Below are 23,679 nucleotides of genomic sequence, written 5' to 3' on the forward strand. Positions count from 1 at the left end.
GGGGGGGGTTTCAGGGGTCAGGGCAGAGGGCAGTGGGGATGTGTGGGGGGGGTTCAGGGCAGAAGGCTGGGTGTGTGGGAGGGGTTCAGGGGTCAGGACAGTGGGGATGTGGGGGGTTCAGGGGTCAGGGCAGAGGGCAGTGGGGGTGTGGGGGGTGTAGGGCAGAAGGCTGGGTGTGTGTGGGGTTCAGGGGTGAGGGCAGAGGGGTGTGGGGGTGCAGGGCAGAAGGCTGGGGGTGTGGGGGTGCATGGCAGAGGGCTGGGTGTGGGGGGGTCAGGGGTCAGGGCTGGAGGCATGGGGGGTTCAGGGGTCAGGGCAGAGGGCTGGGGGGTGGGGGTGCAGGGCAGAAGGCTGGGTGTGTGGGGGGGTTCAGGGGTCAGGGCAGAGGGGTGTGGGGGTGCAGGGCAGAAGGCTGGGGGTGTGGGGGGGTGCAGGGCAGAGGGCTGGGTTTGGAGGGGGTTCAGGGGTCAGGGCAGAGGGCTGGGGTGTGTGTGGAGGTGCAGGGCAGCAGGCTGGGTGTGTGGGGGGGTTCAGGGCAGAGGGCTAGGGTGCTCGGCTCATGGGGGTGCTCCCAGCCCCCTGCCCTGAGCGGCTCATGGCAGGGGGCTGGAAGGGATATGCCCTGTTCCACCCCCTTTCCCAAGGCCCCGTCCCTACCTCTTCTCTGCCTCCTCTACAGAGCAGGGAGCACGCTGCCACTCCTCTCCCTCCCCCTTGCAAGGTCCATCAGCTGATTGGCGCAGGGAAGGAGAGGAGGAGGGGCAGGAAAGCACCACACTGGGGGAAGAAGCAGGGGAGGGGGGAAGCTTGGCTGCCGCAGCACCAAGCTTCTGCCTCCTGCCCGCGCAGGGGAGAGCGGTGGGTGGGGAGGCTGAGTGGGGCTGGGGGCCGGGACCCCCCCCCCCCACCGCTCTCCCCTGCGGAGGCAGGAGGCAGAAGCTTGGTCCTGCGGCAGCCAAGCTTTCCCCCCTCCCCCGCTTCTTCCCCCAGTGTGGTGCTTTCCTGCCCCTCCTCCCCTCCTCTTCCTCTCACCAGGCAGGCAGCAGCGTGCCACTCAAAATCAGCTTGTGTGCCATGTTTGGCACACGTGCCGTAGGTTGCCAACCCCTGATATAGTTGAGAAGAAGTACTTTACGAAAATGTCTGAGAACCCTTTCCCTAGAGTGGAACTCTGTCACATGTTCCACCTCCTCTCTCATTCATGATTATGTAACATCCCTGTGATAAATGAGGATCTGTGGTTTTGAGAACTCAGCTAAGAGCAGCCCTGATATAGTCACCATAAAGTTTTATTTCAGAAATTTTAAAAAATTCGTTTATTCTTCTCATTCTAAAAGAACACATCGCTGGATGTTATGGTTTTCTGTGTAGTCTCCTGTCTTTCTTTCTTTCCTTTTCTTTCCTTTTCTTTTCTTTGTTATTCAGCATCTTGAATTAACTAAGATTTACAGTTCTCTGTTGATATCAGCCTCCAATATTTCTGTTATCTTTTTGATGGAAGAAGAAGCTAGGTATGGAAAAGACCTTTTTCTGACATCTTGTCCACCATCTTTCCCTTTCTGTCTCTGCCACTCAGTCATCCTTGTCGCGCCACATCTTCAGTATGTAATGGATAGAAAAAGGTCACTTTTTGTAATTCCTTCCTTTCTTTTGTTTTCAGGACAACATTCATATCTATCTTGCATGATAAAAACAGGCTTGATTGGCCAATAACTGTTATGCACTTCTTCTAACACTTCTTGGGCAGAATGACACTGACGCTAAGAAATTACATCTAGCTTCATGTTTAACGTTGTGTATGCATGCAATCATTGTTTCATTTTCTTCCTTTTGTGGTATGTTTTGACACAGGGATAGATCCAGGGCTTTATCTAATCTGTCTAGCCAAGTGCACATAAGAGCATCCATCATCATAGTATCTAAGTATCCCTCATCAAAATGAACCATAATAGGTCAGTAGTCTAATTTTTCTCCCTGCTCCTAGTTATTCCCTAGCTCCATTCATGGAGTGGCATATTTTAGGGACATAGGCTGATGCAGTGGAGGTTAAAGAATGACTGGGGAGAAAAAATCCTTTCCTATAGGCCTCCAGGAGAGAGACCCTTTGCAGTATCTAAAGTCTGTGCTGGATGAAAAGATTTAGGACTTATTCAAGAGGTTGACCGAGACCAGAAGTAATGTTTTCACCATTAAAAAACAAAAAACAATGAAGAAAGTTGGTCCTTTTGCAGTGTTTTGAAACTTAAACACTGTAGCACTAAGAACCTGAAGACAGATCCTCAACTGGTGTAAATTATCATAGCTCCACTGACTTCAATGGGACTATGACAATTTACATTAGCTGAGGTTCTGCCTCTTGAAAATGAAATTGACAGAAAGGCTTAAATAATGCCAGGTAAACATTCTTTCACATTTCATCTAAATTGTTTAGTGATGTTGCAAAACATACAGTTTTAAGTTATTCCCCTTTAAATAATGGATGTGATCTTGTGCTTGCTCTAGCCAGGCTTAATAGACAGAGAGTGTGAGTCAGAACTTCACTTCTGGGTCACACGTTACCAGAAAGATATTGACAAGTGGGAGAGATTTCACAGCAGAGCAACAAAAACTGTGTGTGGGTGTGTGAGATCTATTTAAAAAAATAAGTAAACGAGCTAGTCTAAGATATGAAAAAGGGATCTGGAAGGACAATTTACAAATATTTGGAATTTATAAACATACAGAAGAGAGAGGAATTATTAAGGGTAATACACAGGAATATAAATAGGAGTAATAGGATGACATTTGAAAAGGGATAAGATTAATAAATGGGAAACAGCTTAACAATGAAATATTACACTGTGGAATAGTCTCTAAGGGGAAAAAGTGGTGGAAATCTCATCACTTGGATCTTTTAAGGTTAAATTGGTCAAAAGGTACTGTAGGGATCAATCCTGCATTGACAAAGGGATGGATTGAATATTCTAAGATATGTGTTTTTTGTCGCCAACTTCTGTGATTCTATATTATTTCTTTTTAAAAGAAAAACAAAAATAAACCTAATTATACACTCCATATCTGTGAGATGACAGTTGTTTTTCAATCACTACTCAGACTATTAATTGTTTATTAGTGAAAGACATCAAATTTAAAATTATTCTCCATTTCTACTTGTGCCACAGAAAGCATATAGTTGAGGATAACCAGACACAGAAAAATCCTGGGAAAAATCAGCAATAGTCTAAACTAATGAATGTAGCGCTCTACATTTTTTCCTGGTTAAATGTATAATTGTACATCATGCAGAATAAAGAGTCGTCCAAACATTTCTTTCAGGGAACTGGAATTTGTATGCTGTAGCACTACACTGATAATGAATACAAAACAGCCTATATTATATTGATGCATGAGAAGACAAGGTTGTTTCAACAGAACAATTAAGCCCCTGAATTAAGATTTCCCCCCCCCCCTTTTGTATGCAGTAGTTTTTGCCTAGCATGACTGTGATACTGCAGCAAATCATAAGTCTTGCAGTGCAATGGTAACTCTGTTTTTGAAGACTCGGTCTTGGGTTTTTCAAGCCTTTAGAAAGGGCCCATATTTTCCCTGGGGCCTATCTTCTCCATTTTGTATGTAGCACCTACTAATGTCTAACCCAGGGTAGAAAGGAGCTCAAAGAATCCTTTAGATATTTTTTTTTTAAATCAATGAGATCTTGCTTTGTCCAGGCCAAATTTTACTGGGTGCTGAGCATTAGGACAAAGCCTTCAAAAGTGCCTAATGGGACATCTATAGGTACTGCAATCAGGAGGTATGATTGCAGTATGTGTCGATGTACCCAAGCTAGCTTTGATCTAGCTAGACCAAAACTAGCTTAAATAACAATAGCTGTGTGACGTCGTGCCAGCATGGATGGCAGCTGTTCAAGTAGGTACCCTGGGTCTTGGGCGGGCATGGCTAGCCTGTGCAGCCACCATACTGCCGCAGCTTCATTGCTATTTTTATTTGAGTTAGCTAGATCAAAATGAGCCCAGGTACGTCTGGATATGCTGCAGTCATACCTCCTGATTGCAGTGTAGATATACCCTCAGTGGAATTCTCACAATTCCATGACTCCAGGAGTTGTGGCTTTAAGAAAAACACCAAAATTTATAAAACTCATGATAAAATTGTAAGAACTGGCAACTCTGCAGCTGAGTAGTCCCACTGCTGTCAGTAGGAACAGTCATGTGCATAAAGTTACTCATGTGTGTTTGAAGAATCAGGGCCTAAAATTTATTATCCTCCCCTGGTGTTGGAGACCCTCCGTTCCCCATTCACTTTCATGGGAATTGAGGGCACTTGGCATCTTCCAAGAGGTACTCAGTACCTTGCAGGGGTAGGTCACAAATCTTTTTGTTCTTTCATTTAACATATTCATTAACTTGTAGGACAAGATCACAGGCTCAAAAACCCCCTTCTATTACGGAAGTATCAGTTCATTAAGCAATGGTTCTTTGTTGTTATGGCAACTGTCTAGGTAGATGGCCTGATAAGAAATTTGAAAGAGCTGTGATTGCAGGGAAAGAAAGAGAGCAGTAATTCAGTTTCTGGGGGTGGAGAGTGGGGGCTCTCCCCCTGCCCTCCCCCTTACTTTTTTTCCACTTTTTTTTTTTTTTTTTTTTGGTTGGTTGGTTGGCTCTGGTTTTACAAGGTGTTGCTTGGATACCAGTGTGGTTTTGCTCAGCAAAGCTGTCATCTTAATGTTGTGCAAAGGAAGAATAATCAGCTAAGTAGGTACATCTTCGAGATGCACTTTCAGAAATAGTTTCTTTTATCATTATTAGTGGTTTAGCTAGACCTCCATAACTCATCTAAGCTGTTTAGAAAAATGTTGTGTTTCTGTTGGGAGACTTTCTGCGGAATGGATGAGGGCAGAAGTGCTGTTGAATGCTGATTGTCTATCTCCTGATGTTCATGGAGACCTCACATTGATTTTTTTTTTTTTTTTTTAACAAATGTTTTGCAACTCAGGAAATCATTTGTACCCTCCTTGTCATGCATGTCGATATCTCCCATGCAGCAGGTCACAAGCTGGATATTTTTTTCCTTGTCTTCTGCATTTTACAACCATTAGGACAAGCACTATAGCAGAAACTATGATAATACTTTGCATTTCTTTAGCGAAAGATTGTGCAGTATTTTGCAAATGCTCAAAGTATGCTTGGCAGCTAGGCACAGGTGATTTGTTTTGTCATCCATGAAATGGAGATACTGAGGCAGAGAAATCAGCAAGGAGAGGTTAAGTGATTTGTCCAAGGGTCAAACATGAAGTTCATGACATAGCCAGGAATAGAGCCCAGGTCTTTTGAATCACAATCCTGTGTTCTAGGCACAAGATCATCCTTCCATCCCCTCCCTCTGAATCATACTTGGAAATTCCAAGTGAGCTCATATCCCATCTTTCTCCTCCTTACATCAACTCTGCCTCCTTCTCTCCTCAAGTCTCTTTCTTTCTTTCTTTCTTTCTTTCTTTCTTTCTTTCTTTCTTTCTTTCTTTCTTTCTTTCTTTCTTTCTTTCTTTCTTTCTCTTAAATGAGAGGTTTCCATTAAGTTCTCGCCTCCATAGGCCCACCGCCCCTCCATCCCCCAACAGTATACTAGAATAGAACTCTCCTTCCTGGGATGTCAACAATTTCATGCTTTCCCTGGCCTTCACTCATCCAGCCGTGGTCCCCGCCACTGCTTCTGCTCTGAACTGCTCACCCACTGCCACTTCCCCACATGAAGCAGGACTGGGAGCAGGCATCGGGGGAAGAGGAATAAAATGAGAGAGTTGGCCAGGGAAAGGAGTTGGGTCTCAGAAAAAAGGATGTGGCTTGCACTGAGTTGTGACTAACTTCTCCCAATACTCCTCACTTTGCCTTCCTCTCAGAAGCCGTAAGGTCCTCCCTGCTACTCATCACCAGGCCCCTTAGACATAAGCGCCAACTCTGTGGGTGCTCCGGGGCTGGAGTACCCACAGAGGAAAAAATGGTGGGTGCTAAGCACCCACCAGCAGCCCCCCTATCAGATCCTCCCCAAACCCCCAGTGCCTCCCGCCAGCGGGCCCTGCAGCTCAGCACCTCCTCCTCCCTCCCTGCACCTCCCGCCCACCGCAATCAGAGGCTGGGAGGGAGGGGGGAGAAGCAAGGATGCAGCACGCTCAGGGGAGGAGGCAGGGCTGGGTGGGAAGAGGAGGGGTTGGGAAGAGGTGGGGTCTGGGTGAGGCCTTGGGGGAAGGAGTGGAGTGCGGGCAGGGCCCAGGGCAGAGCCGGGGGTTGAGCACCCCTCGGCATTTTGAAAAGTCGGCGCCTGTGCCCTTAGAAGACCTTAAAAAGCCCCTAGTCCTGAAGGTTTGTTACATGTTGTTAATTTTCAAATTTCAGCAAATCACAACCAGTCTCCTAGTCAGTAGTGCAAATTAGAAAGTTTGTCCTGTAATTTGCATGTATATAATGGCTTTCATCCACAGATTTCAAGGTACTTCTGCAAATATTGTATACTTTAAGGAAGTATTATCATACCTCTGTACAGATGAATAAAGAGAGGCCCAGAGAGTTTCAGAGTTATGCACGGCCATGAAGTGGGCACAGCTGGGCATAGAACCTAAGAACTGGTCTATTACTCCTGAGGGAATTCTGCGCCACTGCGCATGTGCAGAATTCATGTGCCCCGCAGATTTCTTTGCTTCCCTGAAGAAAAATGACTTTCTAACAGAGAAGCAAAGGGAAGCTGCAAGAGCAGTCACACACCACTCCCTAGCAGTGCAGGTATGTCATTTCAGGCACCCGGAGCAGCTGGCGGAGAGGTAAATCACTGCAGGGCTGGGGACACTCCAGCCAGTGGTTCCTACTCTGAGCCGGGATCAGTTGCTAGTGCCGGCTGGAGGCAGGAGAGGATGGGACTTCCTCTTCCCCTACAAGGAGTGGCTGGGGCTGTGTCAGATCCACCCCCAGAAACCTCCCCCAGCTGCAGGAAGCTCAGTATCCTCCCCTACTTCCTGACCCCATTACTCCTCAGCAGTGGGGGGAGGGGTCACTGTATGGGGAGTTGCCCCCCCCCATTTACCCAACTCCTGTGCATCTGGACCTCCCATACCCAGAGGCCCCCACCAAGCCTCACCCTGTACGTCCAGAGCCCCCCTAAGCCTCCATACCTGAACCCTACCCCACTGAACCTCAACCCCTACATCTGGAGCCCCCCTGCAACCAGACCCCCTGCCTCCGGCCCCAATCCCTGAACCCAGACCATCCCCCACTGAGCTTCCTGCACTCAAATCCCCACCCTGATGAGCCCCACCTCCCTGCACCACCCTGAGCCCCCACATCCAGACCCCCAAGCCACTGACCCCCAACTACCTGCACTCAGACCCCACCCCACCAAGCCCCACTCCCCCAGCATCCAGACCCCCCTGCTGAGACCCCCACACCCAGACTCCTCTGCTGAGCCCCAACCACTTTCACTTGGAAGCCCCTGCAGAGTCCCATTGCACCTGGAACCACACCCCAACAAGCCTCTGTGCATCCAGATCCCCCCACACCTACACCCCCCACTGAATTGCCTGCACCCAGATTGTCCCACGCAGAATCCTCTCACTCCACACTGAGCCCCCTCCACACTTGGATCCTGCCTGGTTGAGCCTGTCTGCCCCACACCTGGTGAGCCTGGTGCAGCGGAGCAAGGCCCCAGGGTGTTTCTGGGGCAGGCCCAGGCTTTGTGCAGTTTCAGGGTCGGGTGCAGCCTCACCACTGAGTCCATGTTCCCGGGGTGGGAGATGGTCAGGCTGCAGGGTGATCTCCAGGGCCGTCCCTAGCTATTTTGGTGCCCTACACAGCCCCCCTGTGGGGGGGCTGTGTGGGGCCCCAGGCCTCCGTGGGGGGAGGGGAGCTGGTCACTTCCTGCAGGAAGTGGAGTGACCTGGCCCCAGCCTGCTCTTCTCCCCTGGCTCCCAGGCTTGGCGGAGGGAGGAACCGCCTCCCAGCACTCGCCGGTGGCACGGCTGGGAGACAGGGGAGAGGAGCAGGCTGGGGCTGGGTCGCTCTACTTACCGATGAGTGCAGGCAGGGAGTGGGGGCGAGGCGGGGGCGGGAAGAGGCGGGGCTGGGGTGGAGCAGGGGCGGGGCCCTGGGGAAGAGCCGGAGCAGGGGCTGGAGCAGCATGCAGCTGCGCAGGGCACCAGGAAATTTGGGGCCCCAAATTTCCTGGTGCCCTACGCAGCCGCGTACTTACCCGTTTGGGTAAGGACGGCCCTGGTTATCTCCCACCTTCGTACAGCCAGTGGCCTGTGCTCCTCACTGCCATGCTGCAGCCTCTGCATTTATTTATTGACAAATAAAGCTTGCAGAATTTTAAAATATTGTGCACAGATTTTTTAATTTTTGGGGGGTCGCAATGCTTGAACAGCATTTGTTTCAAATGGATACAGTTAAAATGGTACCAAAACTGTGGATAGACAAGCCCTAAAGACTGAATTCTGCTTTCAGTTACATCAGAGCAAAAATGGAGGCTCTTCCAAAGTCAATGGAGTTAATCTGAATTTATACCTACAACGTACACCACTGTAAGTGACAGCTCAGTTTGATTCCAGAAGTCCCTGTTCCCAGTCCCTACCACTGCACTGAGCCTCAGTATCTGCATGACAAAGCATGCTGCAGCCATCACAGCAATTATTATGTGTTTTATGCCTGGCCCATCCCATTTTAATACAGTGCTGTATAAATATATAATTTTTTCCCCCAGGTAGTGCGTTTATTTCTGTCTTATTCCTAAAAGAAACCATGAGGGCTGCTGATATGTTAGGTAAGTAAGCAGTTGCGAACACAAGCATGTGTGGTTCCATATGCTTAGCAAACTGGAAGTCTCAAACTCAAACACCCCCACTCGCCCCAGCAAATGTTTAAAGGCATATACTTTAAAAATTGGGCCCATGTCACAATGTGAAGGAAAATCTTTAGGACTGTCAAGCAATTAAAAAAATGAATCGCAATTAATTGCACGATTAAAAAAATTAATTGTGATTAATCATGCTGTTAATAATAGAATACCATTTATTTAAATATTTTTGGATGTTTTCTACGTTTTCAAATATATTGATTTCAATTACAACACAAAATACAAAGTGTACAGTGCTCACTTTATTTTTGATTACAAATATTTGCACTGTAAAAAACAAAATAAATAGTATTTTTCAATTCACCTAATACAAGTACTGTCATGCAATCTCTTTATCATGAAAGTTGAACTTACAAATGTAGAATTATGTCCAAAAAAACTCTGCATTCAAAAATAAAACAATGTAAAACTTTACATGTCCAATCAGTCCTACTTCTTGTTCAGCCAATCGTTCAGACAAACAAGTTTGTTTACATTTGCAGAAGATAATGCTGCCCGCTTCTTGTTTACAACATCACCTGAAAGTTAGAACAGGCATTTGCATGGCAGTGTTGTAGCTGGTGTTGCAAGACATTTACATGCCAGATGCGCTAAAGATTCGTATGTCCCTTGATGCTTCAGCCACCACTCCAGAGGACATGCGTCCATGCTGATGACGAGTTCTGCTCAATCACGATCCAAAGCAGTGCAGACCAATGCATGTTCATTTTCATCATTGGAGTCAGATGCCACCAGCAGAAGGTTTATTTTCTTTTTTGGTGGTTTGGGTTCTGTAGTTTCCACATCAGATTGTTGCTCTTTTAAGACTTCTGAAAGCATGCTCCCTACCTCGTCCCTCTCAGATTTTGGAAGGCACTTGAAATTCTTAAACCTTAGGTCGAGTGCTGTTGCTATCTTTAGAAATCTCACATTGGTACCTTCTTTGCATTTTGTCAAATTTACAGTGAAAGTGTTCTTAAAACAAACAACATGTGCTGGATCATCATCCGAGACTGCTATAACATGAAATATATGGCAGAAGGCGGGTAAAACAGCAGGGGACATACAATTCTCCCCCAAGGAGTTCAGTCACAAATTTAATTAACGCATTGTTTTTTTAACAAGCGTCATCAGCATGGAAGCATGTCCTCTGGAATGATGGCCGAAGCATGAAGAGGCATATGAATCTTTAGCGCATCTGGCACATAAATATATTGCGAGGCCAGCTACAACAGTGCCATGCGAACGCCTGTTCTCATTTTCAGGTGACTTTGTAATTAAGAAGAGGGCAGCATTATCTCCTGTAAATGTAAACAAACTTGTTTCTCTTAGTGAATGGCTGAACAAGAAGTAGAACTGAGTGAACATGTAGGCTCTAAAGTTTTACATTGTTTTGTTTTTGAGTGCAGTTATGGAACAAAAAACAACATATGTAAGTTGCACTTTCATGACAAAGAGATTGCACTACAGTACTTGTATGAGGTGAATTGAAAAATACTATTTCTTTTGTTTATCCTTTTTACAGTGCAAACATTTGTAATCAAAAATAATATAAAGTGAGCACTGTACACTTTGTATTTTGTGTTGTAATTGAAGTCGATATATTTGAAAATGTAGAAAAACATCCAAAATATTTAATAAATTTCAATTGGTATTCTATTGTTTAACAGTGCAGTTAATCGCGATTAATTTTTTTGAGTTAATCGCATGAGTTAACTGCGATTAATCGACAGCCCTAGAAATCTTATTTGCATATGAAAATTAGATAGTGATCCAAAATCCTCCACCCTTAGAGCTGTAACTTAAGGTTTACATATGGTAGAGATTACTTACTTAAGATCACTCTTTCATTGCATATTTTTAACTCTGAGATGGTATTTAGTATTTTATGAACATGATGCAAGTTCAGTACAAATGGCTAGGTGATTAGCTGTTCTTTCAAATTAAAGAGTGTTTTTACACTGTAGGTATTACACAAAAATTAAAGCTTCATTTAAAAAATGAGAACTATTTACTCCTTTATATTAACTTAGTCATTCCAAAAAAGCAGGAGAGATAATCATGTTATCAAATGTCTTACTGTGGAACAAGGTCTTTGTTGCAAAAATCGTAGGCTTTCTGGCTGCATCAAAGATTTTAGTTGTGTTTCAAAACTGTCTTGCTCTGCATTCTTCATTTATAGCCTTGAAGGAATCGAGCATTTTAACAGAAAGAGGCAAGCAGATTTCAGTTTTTGCTTTTTAAACCATGCCTTCCCGGATGAATTATCCAAGTGAGCAGTGCCATTGATATTTCTGGGGACATGTTACTCATGTGGCATGTTGAGCAAGATTTAGTCCATAGTGTGATAATTATAGCACAGCTGTTGTTGTGCACATTTTTGAGAAAGAAGTTCAGTATTGTTCCAACAACCTATAATATTTACTTAGGTTTTGGATCCTAATCTGCCAACTCAACTGATGCACTGAGAGTCTACATCCCTCAACTGATCGTTGCCTTATACATTGCACATTGCTTTAACTAGCATTCAACACTGATTTATTTTATTTCTGTTAGTTTGACTTTGCATGAAGGATTTAACAATGTTGCTGCATTCCATAGGAATGAGCTGTATAATGGGAAATATGGTGATGTTTTTGCAGGCACATAAATTTAGAACAGTTCTGCTTTTCCAAAGAAACCGTGCTGTAGCAGTGCCAGCAATGTCCTGCTGATGTGCTTTGTTTTGTATTCTTAAACCTCATGTTCCATATTGATTTATTGGTTTCCAAGAATGTTTAATGATTACTTAAAAAACAACTACATTGAATTAGGTAAGATATTAGCTAATCAATGGAGCTTCTGAGCTCAGTAATCAGCCTAGTTACATCTAGATATCCCCAGGAACATCTGTGTTTGTCAGCTGGCTATCCACAGGGCAGAAGTTCCAGACTTTTATTAAAAACACAGTAATACAAGTTTGACCTTGAAAAGGGGCCCCCACAACCGGATAACTGAGTAGCCTCTTGCAAATCAACTCTGCCCTTTTATGAAACAGTTCGTAGATCTGCAAGGATGGTAGGGAGTGGCAAAAGGGCTGGCTTCATGTCAGCTTTACACTTAGCTATGAAGTTGTCACACATCTGTTGCTCTTAGAGATTCCAAGCCAGATCCTTAGCGGTGTAAATCTGTGTAGCTACTTTGACTTCAGAGGAGTTACACTGATTTACACCAGCTGAGAATCTGCCCCTGCCTCAATAAACAGCATGTCCTTTTAGTTGACAGTAATTTGGGACATGGTCATGACTATCAGAAATAAGGGACCTGATTCTCCTTTGTTCTGCTTTGCTGAACCAGGGTCCTATTTCAGAAAAGTATGAAACTATGCTGATAATGTCTCTTTACAGTTCTGAAGGAGTTCCCCAGAATTCTTCTGGATTTTATTTAAAAATTATACTAGGTAAGACCAGGGCCGGCTTTAGGACCTGCGGGGCCCGATTCAAATACCCGACGGCGGTCCGGGACTTCGGTGGCGGGGGGTCTGCTCCACGTCTTCCGTGGCACTGAAAGGCCCCCCGCCGCCGAAATGCCGCCGGAGTGGACTGCCGCCAGGTGAGCCTAAGGCGCGGGGCCCTCTTAGGCATGGGGCCCGATTCAGGGGAATCGGCCTAAAGCCGGCCCTGGGTAAGACTTCAGATGCAGGCAACATGACTAGCTAATTGTATATCTAATTAAGTGGATTTAACTTTATGCTAGAAATTACTTTCAAAGGGGCTTGAATGGTAAATTGGACAATAATATACTTTGTAAAAGTAATGTGTGTTTTTATTTAAAGGTGGAACCCTGACAATTGCAGGAACATATTTGTTGGTGACATTCGCTCCAAATGTAACCCAGGAGCTCACGGCAACTAAAATACAGAATTATTTAATTAGCTGGCAGTTTCTGATCTATGTGGTGAGTTTCTTGTTTATAATTCTCTGTAAGTCAAAATATCTTGATTTTTGCATCACAAGTCACAATGTCAAACAGCTGCTCCTGAAGCAAATTGTTCCCAGTACCATGGCCATAGCCATGTGCTGCAGATCAGCTTCTCAAGTGCTTTCCTCCTCTCCATCCCTGGGGTTCAACAGATCTGACATTTGTTGAACTTTAGAAGAGCAGAGGATAGATTGAGAAAAGGGTGGGAATTTGCAAGAAGAGGAGAATTTAAATTTTAGTGGCTTGGGAGGGAGTAAATATTGGCACTGGTTGTACGTGATTTGAATGTATTTATTCCACATTTTCTGTACATGCATGTAAGAGTATTTATTTATTTACAACTTGAAATAATAGTGGTTTTGAAGATGGGGCCCTATTTCTTCTTTGTATAGATGGCTCAGTTGTGCTCCCTGTGTTGCCCAGCCAAGACAAATGGCTCCTTATTCCACTGATTGGCTGAGTGAATGACTTTGCACTGTTGCCATTAGCTGTTAATCAATGTCTGAATTTGAATTCAAATACCAAAATACCACTTTGATTAGAGCTCCTATATACAAACCTTCAAAATCCATCCTTGCTCTTTGATGCATTCTAATTAGCTTCAGGAACAAGACCAGAGTGAGTGGGAAGACTATGTCTGTCTCTCAAAAATGCAGAAAAATATCTGTTTCATCTGGATGTAGAAGTTGCAATATTCTCTAAACCCTAGAAGTTTTTTATTCTTCCTCTTCCCCCCCCCCCCCCCGAGGTTATTAATGTTTTGTCATTTAAAAAAATGACATTTTCAAATAGGTGAAGATTTCAGGATGCTCAGTTAAGAAGTTATAGACTAGCTAGCTTCACCCTGAGGCCTCACTACTCCAGCCAGTTTACCAGCTCACAAAGCACCTATACTGTAGATGAGACTATTGATAAAACAGTCAGTACAAGATAATACTAAATAGCATTTCTTTCTTCTATTGGCTGTGAATTTTCAAAGCTCATGAAAGATGGTGATACAGCTCAATGGAAGAGACTAATGGGGTTTCTATCCATACATCAAAATATGCATTTTTAGTCATGCAACAGAGTTGATTTCAAGGTGCTGCATGGAGACTCAGCCACACAACTTGACATCAGTGTCAGTGGGCATTGGGTAGCTCCATCCTGTGCACAACATAGAAACCGTGTCGTTCAATATTTTTAAAAGGCCTGGCTTTTTAAGAAATGCTTTTAAATAGCTGCCTTGCATTCTTAAGAAGCTTCATTTAAAGATGTTAGAGAAATAAAGTACACCCCCATTGACAGCACAGGTTTTAGTGAGCGGCTTGCTTTGCTAAAATGCCAAATGATAGTTCAGTGTCAATGAACTAACACTTTTGCAAAATCAGTGGCTTGTCTGGAATAGGGCCTTCTCCCACTTCAGGAGATTAAGGCTTTGCTCTTCCCAGGAGAAATTGTAAAGGGTTGGAAGGAAATTCTTACCCCTTCTTTTAAAAATTACTTTAAAAAAGCACCACGTTGATTAGCTACTATCTTACCTAATCCCAATGCAGTGTCTGTGCTTAGTAATCAGCCCACTTACATCAAGTTACCCCCATCAGCATCCGTGGGGGCTTGTCATCTGTCAACTACCCTCCAAACCTTGTGTCCTTTCACTAGCCCCTTTGCCTCCTTCATTGTGTCCAAACCCTGTGACTAGCTAGACCCCCTATTTATTTCCTTCTCCCACTTTTGCCTCGCTGCATTCTTTCCAATTCACATGTCCCCCGATGCCTGAAGCCCCCTCCATGACCTATTCAACCATGACCCCGTTAAACTCTCTCCTTAAAACTCACCTCTTCCACAAGACCTATTATCTCATCTTCTCCCTTACTCCCAAATACCAACGTATACCCCTACAGCTTGGGGTGGGAAAAGGACAAGACCGAAAACAAACAAACAAAAGGCAAGTGCTGGATATCAACACTCATTTAATGGTTAGATTTGTTGCCTTCTGTTCCTTGTTTTCATCTACTAAGAGCTTCCTATCGCCAGAGAAGGGAGAAGAGTCAAAAGGCTGCCATAGGGACCTTGCTATGCAAATCTAATCGACCCGGGAAGAGTCTAGATGCTGCAATGATGGGTGTTAATACAAAATTCAAACAGAATTTGATTTAACCTGTGCAGGTGAAGCCTAGGACAACCTATGGTAGAAAATAGGCCTGATCCTACACTCCATTGATTCAATGGAGTTGCCCCAGTTTTTTCATCAGTGTAACAGAATTAGCAAGAAAGATTGAGGTCACGTTGTGGCTAGCCGATGCTTCATCTCACCCAGTCTCCCCATCACAAACTAGGAAAGCATGTTGAGGGAAATAGGTGACAGCATTATATATAATGCTGCATTATATATAATGGGGGAGGGATAGTTCAGTGGTTTGAGCATTGGCCTGCCAAACCCAACGTTGTGAGTTTAATCCTTGAGGGGGCCACTTAGGGATCTGGGGCAAAATCAGTACTTGGTCCTGCTAGTGAAGGCAGGGGGCTGGTCTCAATGACCTTTCAGGGTCCCTTCCAGTTCTATGAGATAGGTTTATATACATAAACAGACACACACACATGGAGTTAATATCACCCAGGATTTAGGTAAATTAATCTTGCCGATAGATGTGCTTACTAATGCAGTCTTTCTTCATATGAAAAGTGAATGCCTTAAAACTGCAACCACAACCCCATAATCTTCAATCAGTGTCTGTAGACATTTCAGTGCAAAAACCACATCCTTCCAGAATGTAACATTGTCATTTGATTACACTTGGGGCAGGAAAACACATTTTAAAAAAATTAATGGGACAAGAAACCTAAAGGGTGGGGTGCAGCGATCCTTCCCTTGGGAAAAAATTGAGACTTAGGGTATGTCTACACTGCAAGCAGTAAGTAGATCTAAGTACGTCGACTTCAGCTACGCTATTCACGTAGCTGAAGTTCCGTATCTTAGATCAAACCTGTGCGGTAGTGTAGGCAAGCCGTTACAATGGTGGGAGTAAGGCTGTAGTGTGTACACTGACATAATTAGGTCAGCATAAGCTGGCTTTCTAGTGTAGACCAGCCCTAAGAGTTGCAAGTTTTGGATACTGTGGTGTTGGGTTCTCACTGTACTTTCTGTCACTATCCCAGCACAGTCTCTGCTCTCTCTCTGTCCAAGCCCTTAGAGATGGTAGGGCATCCTGTGTCTGAGGGAATGGGGCATTTGGAGCATCCTCAGGCTGCTACTTGTACCCCAGTGTGGGGTGAGGATATCAGGGCTGCCAGCTTCCTGGTGCAGGGTTCTATGCTGAGCTGGCTGGCTGGCGCTGTGTTCCCTACTGCATGCTGCCTCCTGCTCTGCTCTGCTTCCTGGCCTCCCGCATTTAGTGGCCATAATAGCAGCTGAGTGGAATAGAGCGGCCAGCAGAGCATGCTGTGACAGAGCTGCAGCCAGCTGTGTGGGGTGCTCAGCAAGAGTTAGAGGTGAGGACATCAGTGGAAGGCAAAAGGTTTGGAGGGAGAGGTTGTCCCTCTGAGTGCCGAACTTCCCCAGTGCTTGTGCCCAGTGCTTGTGCCTATGTGTTTCCATGACTCTTCAGCGTGTGGAATTCCCACTGACTCACATGGCAGTTCCACTCCCACAGCACCTGCAGGATCAGGCCTGGAAGATACACGAGGGCACTTGTTTCTCAGATGATCAGTCTGATGCTTCGAAGGGACAGAGGTAGCCATGCTTGTCCTGTTATACCTCCGAAGTATAGGCAGATAGTCATCAGCAGGCCATGCCTTCCTGTGGCTCAGATCCTGAGTGCTCCATGCAGCTGAGGAAGCAGGGTGTAAAGATGGCTTTAAGTCACTTTAATGCTCCTCCAGCCTTGGAACTATCTGGGGCCCTAAGGCAGTTGTCCCCAAAAGTTTTTTAAGTCCCCTGCCCCTTGTTCCTAATATAATTTGACCACCCCCACCCCCGGAAGCCATGGTCGGAGGCTGGAGCCAGAGCCGTGGCTGGGGTCAGGAGCCGGGGGCTGCGACTGAGAGCTGGGCCGCAGTCGGGCCGGGAGCCCGGGGCTGGGCCGGAGCGGGGCTGAGGGCAGAGCAGGGCTGGGTGCCGCTCCGTCCCCACCTCCCATGGAGCCTGGCACGGACCCCGCCACGACCCACTGAACATTGCTCCATGCTCCCCTAGGGGGGCTCTCCCCACAGTTTGGGGACCACTGCCGTAAGGGCTACATTAATTTATACCAGCTGCCAACAGCCCCAAGGGGCTCTTCCAGCCACCAGGTATTACTGGGGATAAAAGAGCCCTGGCCACAGCCCCTACACCAGCAACAGTGGAGGGAATGGAGAAGGAGCCACTATAGCAGCTACTAGGCCACTTGACTATTCCCCTGTGGCAATACTCCCATAGCTGGTTAAGTCAGCTTTAGGCCAGCTTTGAGCTTTGGGAGTGCCACAGAAACTGTCCTAATGCAAGCCAGAATCTAGGCCTGCATTTCGACCTGTGAATCTGAACTCAGCTAAACTGACAGTAGAATAATTACTTGTTTATAGATGGGCTGCTGGCTGCCTGCCTCATTCTATTACTCCCAAGAGCTGTTTCACTCATTGTCTGATTTTTCAGTACAGAAAGAAGGTTGAATGTTGACAGGTGACTAAAAATTCTGTTGCTGATAATAGCGAGGCTGTTTTCTGCAGCTGGTGATGTTACAGAAGTGTCACGGTACTGGCAAGGGAGCAAGTGTTACTGTGGGAACCTGTAAGAGCTAGCATTGTTAGTGAAGCCAGTAAATTTAACTGTCAGTGTGGAAGATGGTGGTGACATAGATGAAGCGAGTCTGGACTGTGTACAGTGAACAGTGTGTCAGCATTACAGATGACCTGCAGGGCAGTCTCTGATGGTGTGTCATTGAGCTTTGCCAGTGTACCTTCTGTCATGTACCCTGACAGGTAGGTGGGTAGCCAGTAACTGAAGATCATTGCATAGCTATAATCTGAATGAAATACATTCCCCCCATGATTGCATGGCGGGAAGTTTGGACATGAAGATAGTGCTAGCTAAGGTTTTGTTGACTGAGGCAAACGAAAAGGGAAAAGAGGAAAGAAACTAATGCAGTCAGATACTATGGTGATGGTCACTGTAGAAAAATTGAGCTAAAAGTAGATAATGTTTTGCTTCAGGCTAGCTCTCTACTCTTTAGCCCTGGGGGTTATATATTTGGGGGTGCCTGTATTGATAATCCCTAGCTCATGTGGGTACCTTTGCTGTCCCAGAAAAACAATCTTTGTTTTAATCTTCTCAATGCTGTGAAAGCAAACAGACTCCTCGAGAGCAAAAGAAAAGCAAAGAAATGAGAAAGTTAACTTGAAACGTATCTTAGGAGCAGGAAAGATTTATGAGAACAATTATTTGTTAACTCAGTTGACTGGAGATAAGGTTACTCTGACGTTCCCCTCTGGTGTTGTCTGGACCGGTGATCTGCTAAGCCACTCCAATCCTTGACTCTGGGAGCCAACCTTACCCTGCTCTGCTGTGAGAACCCCTGGGCTGTTCACGCACAGCCTCTGGCATGTAAGCTGCTCCCAGGTACTTGCAAGCGAATGACACTAGCCAATATCTCCGGTCCCAGACACAACCCTAGGAAGCTCCGTCTTGTAGTGTCCAGTTGTGCCCGCTGGATGCTGCAAGCTTATATGATTTAATAAAGAAATTGATATGTACCCGGCTTGTTATCCCAGGGGGAGCCTCTGACACACTTCAAACCAAACGCACTCTTCAGGTAGAATAAACAAACAAATTTATTAACTATAAAGATAGATTTTAAGTGATTATAAGTCAAAGCATAAAAGGTCAGATTTGGTCAAATGAAATAAAAGCTGATCTTAACATGTTCAGTGTCCTTACAAACTTAGATGCTTCTCACCACATGCTGGCTGGTTGCTCTTCAGTCAGGCTCTGCCCTTTGATCAGCGCTTCAGTTGCTTGGTGTGGTGTCTGTAGATGTAGGTGGAAGAGAGAGAGAGCATGGCAAATGTCTCTTCCTTTTATCATGTCCTTTCTTCCCTCTTGGCCTTGCTCCACCTCCCACTTCCGAGTCAGGTGAGCATAACCTCATTGCAGTTCCAAACTGACTAAAGGAAGGGGGGTGACTCCCTCGAGAATCTAACAGATTCTGTTGTTGCTGCCTAGGCCAGCGTTTTTTGTTCCTGTGAGGCTGGGCTGGGTTTGCCCCATACCTGTCCTGATGAGGTGTGAACTGCCTCTCTGCTCTTGGAGAGTTTTTGCCTGTGCTTATTTTAAGCCATGAGGATACATTTTCAGCCTCATAACTACATACATGAAATCAGGGCCGGCTCCAGCATTTCTGCCGCCCCAAGCAAAAAAAAAAAAAAAAGCCGCGATCGTGATCGGCAGCGGCAATTGGAAAGAAAAAAAAAAAAAGCCACGATCGGCGGCGGCAGTTCAGCGGCAGGTCCTTCGCTCCTAGAGGGAGTGAGGGACCTGCCGCCCCCGAATTGCTGCAGGTGCCGCCCCTCTCCCTTGGCCTCCCCAAGCACCTGCTTGTTAAGCTGGTGCCTGGAGCCGGCCCTGCATGAAATTATAACCTATAACATTACTATAACAGTACTGTAACAATTACTATAACATCACTATAACAACCATGCTCAATGCATCAGGAGCCTTCCGAAGACACCCTACATGACAAACTTTGCATTGGATACCACACAATCATTTTACAAGGATGAACAAGGGGGTGCTGGGTGTTCCCCCAAGGTACAGAGCGTCCCAGTTACTTTTTAGTAGATGTTTAATAAAGCAATCCTCCCTTGAACTGTTTGAGCAGAGTAGATCAATGTGACATTTTAAAGAATCTGAATGAAGCATTTGTTATATTGTTTACAGCTTAACCTTTCTTGCCTTTTTTTCCAGATCTTAGAAATAATAATATTCTGCATTCTTCTGTATTTCTACAAAAGAAAGGATGTGAAGCACATCGTGGTTTTGTTAATGATGGTAGCACTACTAGGTAAGGACATATTATTCTGTTTGTATAATATTCCTCTCTCTCTCTCACTTGACCACTCTCTGTCACTCGGTCCCCTGTGTTAGCTTATGTCAGTGCTGTGTTTAAAGGGACAATCTGAAGGGGGAATCCTTAGGTTTTTATATGGCTTCAATTAAGTCTCTTTCTAACAAGCAAAGCCAGTTACTCAACAAACTTTATATGCCTATTGCTAGTACTGTTTGGTTTTCTAGATTTGCAGTTTGATTCTGTGTGAATCCGACTTGTGCATGGATATTCCAAGGCTTTTTGTCTCTGCCATTTGAAGTAATCCTTTATCATTAGCTCCCTGGAAGAATGAATTACAGAGACTGTTGAAACTCCATATGTCTAGAACATATTTTGGTGACCAGGACTAGCCGAGGAAAACAAATCACTAATTTAAAAACAAAAACAGAAAACCTCTTAACCACTCTGCTTGTGTGCAGTTCTTCAGTGTAACTGCCTGGGACCTTCTGCCTGCATTCCTCTACTCCCACCTATATATGAATATTTTTTTTCCAGAACTGAAGCCTTAATAAATGCAACATATTTTCCTATACTGCCTTTATAGATATGTATTAAGACTTCAGTGGTCCACTAAACTTAGTTAGAGATTGCCATTTGCATTAACCTCTGCCTAGGTTTTCCCCAGAAAATCCACTTAACACTTATTGTCCCAAAAATCCATTCTTGTCTTGTACATTTGCAGTGTAGTTCTTTGAATCCCCAGACCTTACATCTCTCCTGGAGAGTTTACGTACAATCCCGGCCCACAAGAATACATAAATCATTCATTAAATACAATGGACCTCAAAGGTACTTAAATGTAATTTGGTTAGGTCTCCCAAGGATGTGGTAGGATGTTGCCATGTCTGTCACACTATCATGACAAATCTCTTCACCTTTCAGCAATCCAGCCCTCAACTGGAAAGCCCAATTTCTACATGCTACCCTGTAACTGACTGAGGTTTTTAACCCCACACATCACCATGATGATTTGTTGGGTTTTTTTGTATCATACTCATTATGGGCCAGAAATTCAAGGATTCCCTTTGCTCACTTTGAGTACTACCTTGAACAATCCGATTGATTTCAATAGGAGTGTTCAAGAAGTAAGGTACTACTCAAGGGGAGCAAAGGAAATCCTTGAATTTGGCCCTAATGGTGAAATTCAAATAGGCCACCACAAGGCCTATGCACCACTTAAACCCCATGCCAGAGTTGCTCTAAGCAAAATACTTGGAACAGAACCCCAGATCTGAATCCCTTCCCCCGCCCTCCTGTCCGGAGTGTTGGGAAGTTCTGAACTGTATGTCAATATGAATTTTGCACCTGGGGGCTATCTCTGTAATTGGGCAAATTGGAACTTTGGAACTGAACTTCTTGGAGAACCTGGAATTAGATCCAAGTGATGGGGCTTTGTCCCCTGCTATTAATTACTTTCCTTTAGTGTGACGAGTGCACTGTTACTCCTCTCATCTTGCCACCCCATATGTTTTGAATTTGTTCTATTTTCTGTGAGGTTATTGTAACCTCCACAATTGAGCTTCAGCAGCAAGGGCTGGGGCAAATCAAGAGCCCACGCCAGAGGAAAAGTGTGAGTGCCTTTTAGTCTAGCCATCTGCACTTTTACTCGCTCAGGTGATGAGGAAGCCTGATTCTGCTCTCCAAACTGGTAGTACGTCATGCTGCAATGCTTCTCCTCGGCTGGCCTGAAGATTGCTGCTCAGTTTCCTTTAAAGCAAGCTTTGTTTGTGGTTATGTGCATTTCAAACCTTTTATTGGTTTAAAAAGAAAATCAGAAGAAGGGTTAAAAACATAACTAACTTTTTAAATAGCCTGCTGATCAATATGTCTTTCTGCAGCACTGACACTCTGGGGTAAAGGCGAATAATTCAACCTTGTTAACATCTCTCTCTCTCTCTCTCTCTCTCTCTCTGTCTTCCAGCATCACTGACGATCATTTCAGTAAAGGCTGTGGCAGGCATGATAACATTCTCTGCAAAGTGCAAAATGCAGCTAACATACCCCATTTTCTATATCATGTTCATTATAATGGTGACATCTTGTGTTTTCCAAGTCAAGTAAGTTAGTTTTTGCTAACCTTTCTATCCATTTATCTGCTGGTTTTGCTAATTACTGGAGCATATTGACTCCTGGTGTGAATAACAGTTAAACACACCGATTGCCTTCACTGATTTTTTAAAAAGTTTTATTTATTTATTTATAATTTATTTCTCATTGGATTATTTCACTTGGATTTATTATACTGGTGCCTTCTTCTCTTATTAACAAACAATTCAGGTTCGTTCGAAATGCATGTTTATTTTTCTCACAGTTCTTAAACCCAACTGTGAAGTGAAACTTGCTATTTTCCTGATGTTTTCTTTCTGTTACTTTGTCATGCAGCTTTTAGACCCATTGCTGGTAACCAATTAATCTAATAGCCAATGCGCTTTCAGTAACTTTGTCCTAAATTTAGAAAGGGAATTCTTTTTCCCACTTAGCCCTGGTCTACACTACAGAATTAATTCGGTATAACTACGTTGCTCAGGGGTGTGAATAATCCACACCCCTGAACGACATAGAATCATAGAATATCAGGGTTGGAAGGGACCTCAGGAGGTCATCTAGTCCAACCCCCTGCTCAAAGCAGGACCAATCCCCAACTAAATCATCCCAGCCAGGGCTTCGTCAAGCCTGACCTTAAAAAACTTTAAGGAAGGAGATTGCACCACCTCTCCAGGTAACCCATTCCCGTGCTTCACCACCCTCCTAGTGAAAACGTTTTTCCTAATATCCAACCTATACCTCCCTCATTGCAACTTGAAACCGTTACTCCTTGTTCTGTCATCTGGTACCACTGAGAACAGTCTAGATCCATCCTCTTTGGAACCCCCTTTCAGGTAGTTGAAAGCAGCTATCAAATCCCCCCTCATTCTTCTCTTCTGCAGACTAAACAATCCCAGTTCCCTCAGCCTCATAAGTCATGTGCTCCAGCCCCCTAATCATTTTTGTTGCCCTCCGCTGGACTCTTTCTAATTTTTCCACATCCTTCTTGTAGTGTGGGGCCCAAAACTGGACACAGTACTCCAGATGAGGCCTCACCAATGCCAAATACAGGCGAATGATCATGTCCCTCGATCTGCTGGAAATGCCCCTCCTTATACAGCCCAAAATGCCGTTAGCCTTCTTGGCAACAAGGGCACACTGTTGACTGATATCCAGCTTCTGGTCCACTGTAAGCCCTAGGTCCTTTTCTGCAGAACTGCTGCCTAGCCACTCGGTCTCTAGTCTGTAGCAGTGCATGGGATTGTTCCGTCCTAAGTGCAGAACTCTGCACTTGTCCCTGTTGAACCTCATCAGATTTCTTTTGGCCCAATCCTCTAATTTGTCTAGGTCCCTCTGTATCCTATCCCTATCCTCCAGCGTATCTACCACTCCTCCCAGTTTAGTGTCATCTGCAAACTTGCTGAGGGTGCAGTCCACACCATCCTCCAGATCATTAATGAAGTGTAGGGGGTGGACACCCGCTGCTGCCTGGGAGGGCTGGAAAGCAGCCCTGGAGAGGGCTGCAGCTCTAAAAGCTGGGCTGATTGGGGAAGCAGCCGCAGCTGGGCCACGCCCCAATCAGGCCACAGCTGGCCTGTATAAAAAGGCTGTGAGCCAGGAGCCCAAACAGTTTCTCTTTGTTTGTAGAGGGAGATAGGCCTGGCTGCAGGGAGCTAGAGACAGGGTACCTGAGTGGAGCAGGGCTGGGGAAAGGCAGAGGAACCAGGGAGCTCCAGCCTGGAAAGCTCCGGGCTGCGGCCCAGCA

The 23,679-nt window shown here is 45.1% G+C and overlaps 1 protein-coding gene across 1 annotated transcript in view; it reads left to right on the top strand.

Annotated features, from left to right (window-relative positions):
- The window catches only part of NIPAL2 (NIPA like domain containing 2), a 65,061-nt gene that overhangs the window by 28,640 nt on the left and 12,742 nt on the right, over positions 1 to 23,679 (top strand). Inside the window, exons 4-7 of the mRNA XM_065399528.1 lie at positions 8,740 to 8,799; positions 12,686 to 12,807; positions 19,748 to 19,844; positions 21,811 to 21,946. Of these exons, the coding sequence (XP_065255600.1) occupies positions 8,740 to 8,799; positions 12,686 to 12,807; positions 19,748 to 19,844; positions 21,811 to 21,946 (415 nt within the window). The remainder of the gene's footprint in view (positions 1 to 8,739; positions 8,800 to 12,685; positions 12,808 to 19,747; positions 19,845 to 21,810; positions 21,947 to 23,679) is intronic.

Source organism: Emys orbicularis, chromosome 2 (genome assembly GCF_028017835.1).
Source record: "Emys orbicularis isolate rEmyOrb1 chromosome 2, rEmyOrb1.hap1, whole genome shotgun sequence".
Taxonomy (NCBI): domain Eukaryota; kingdom Metazoa; phylum Chordata; order Testudines; family Emydidae; genus Emys; species Emys orbicularis.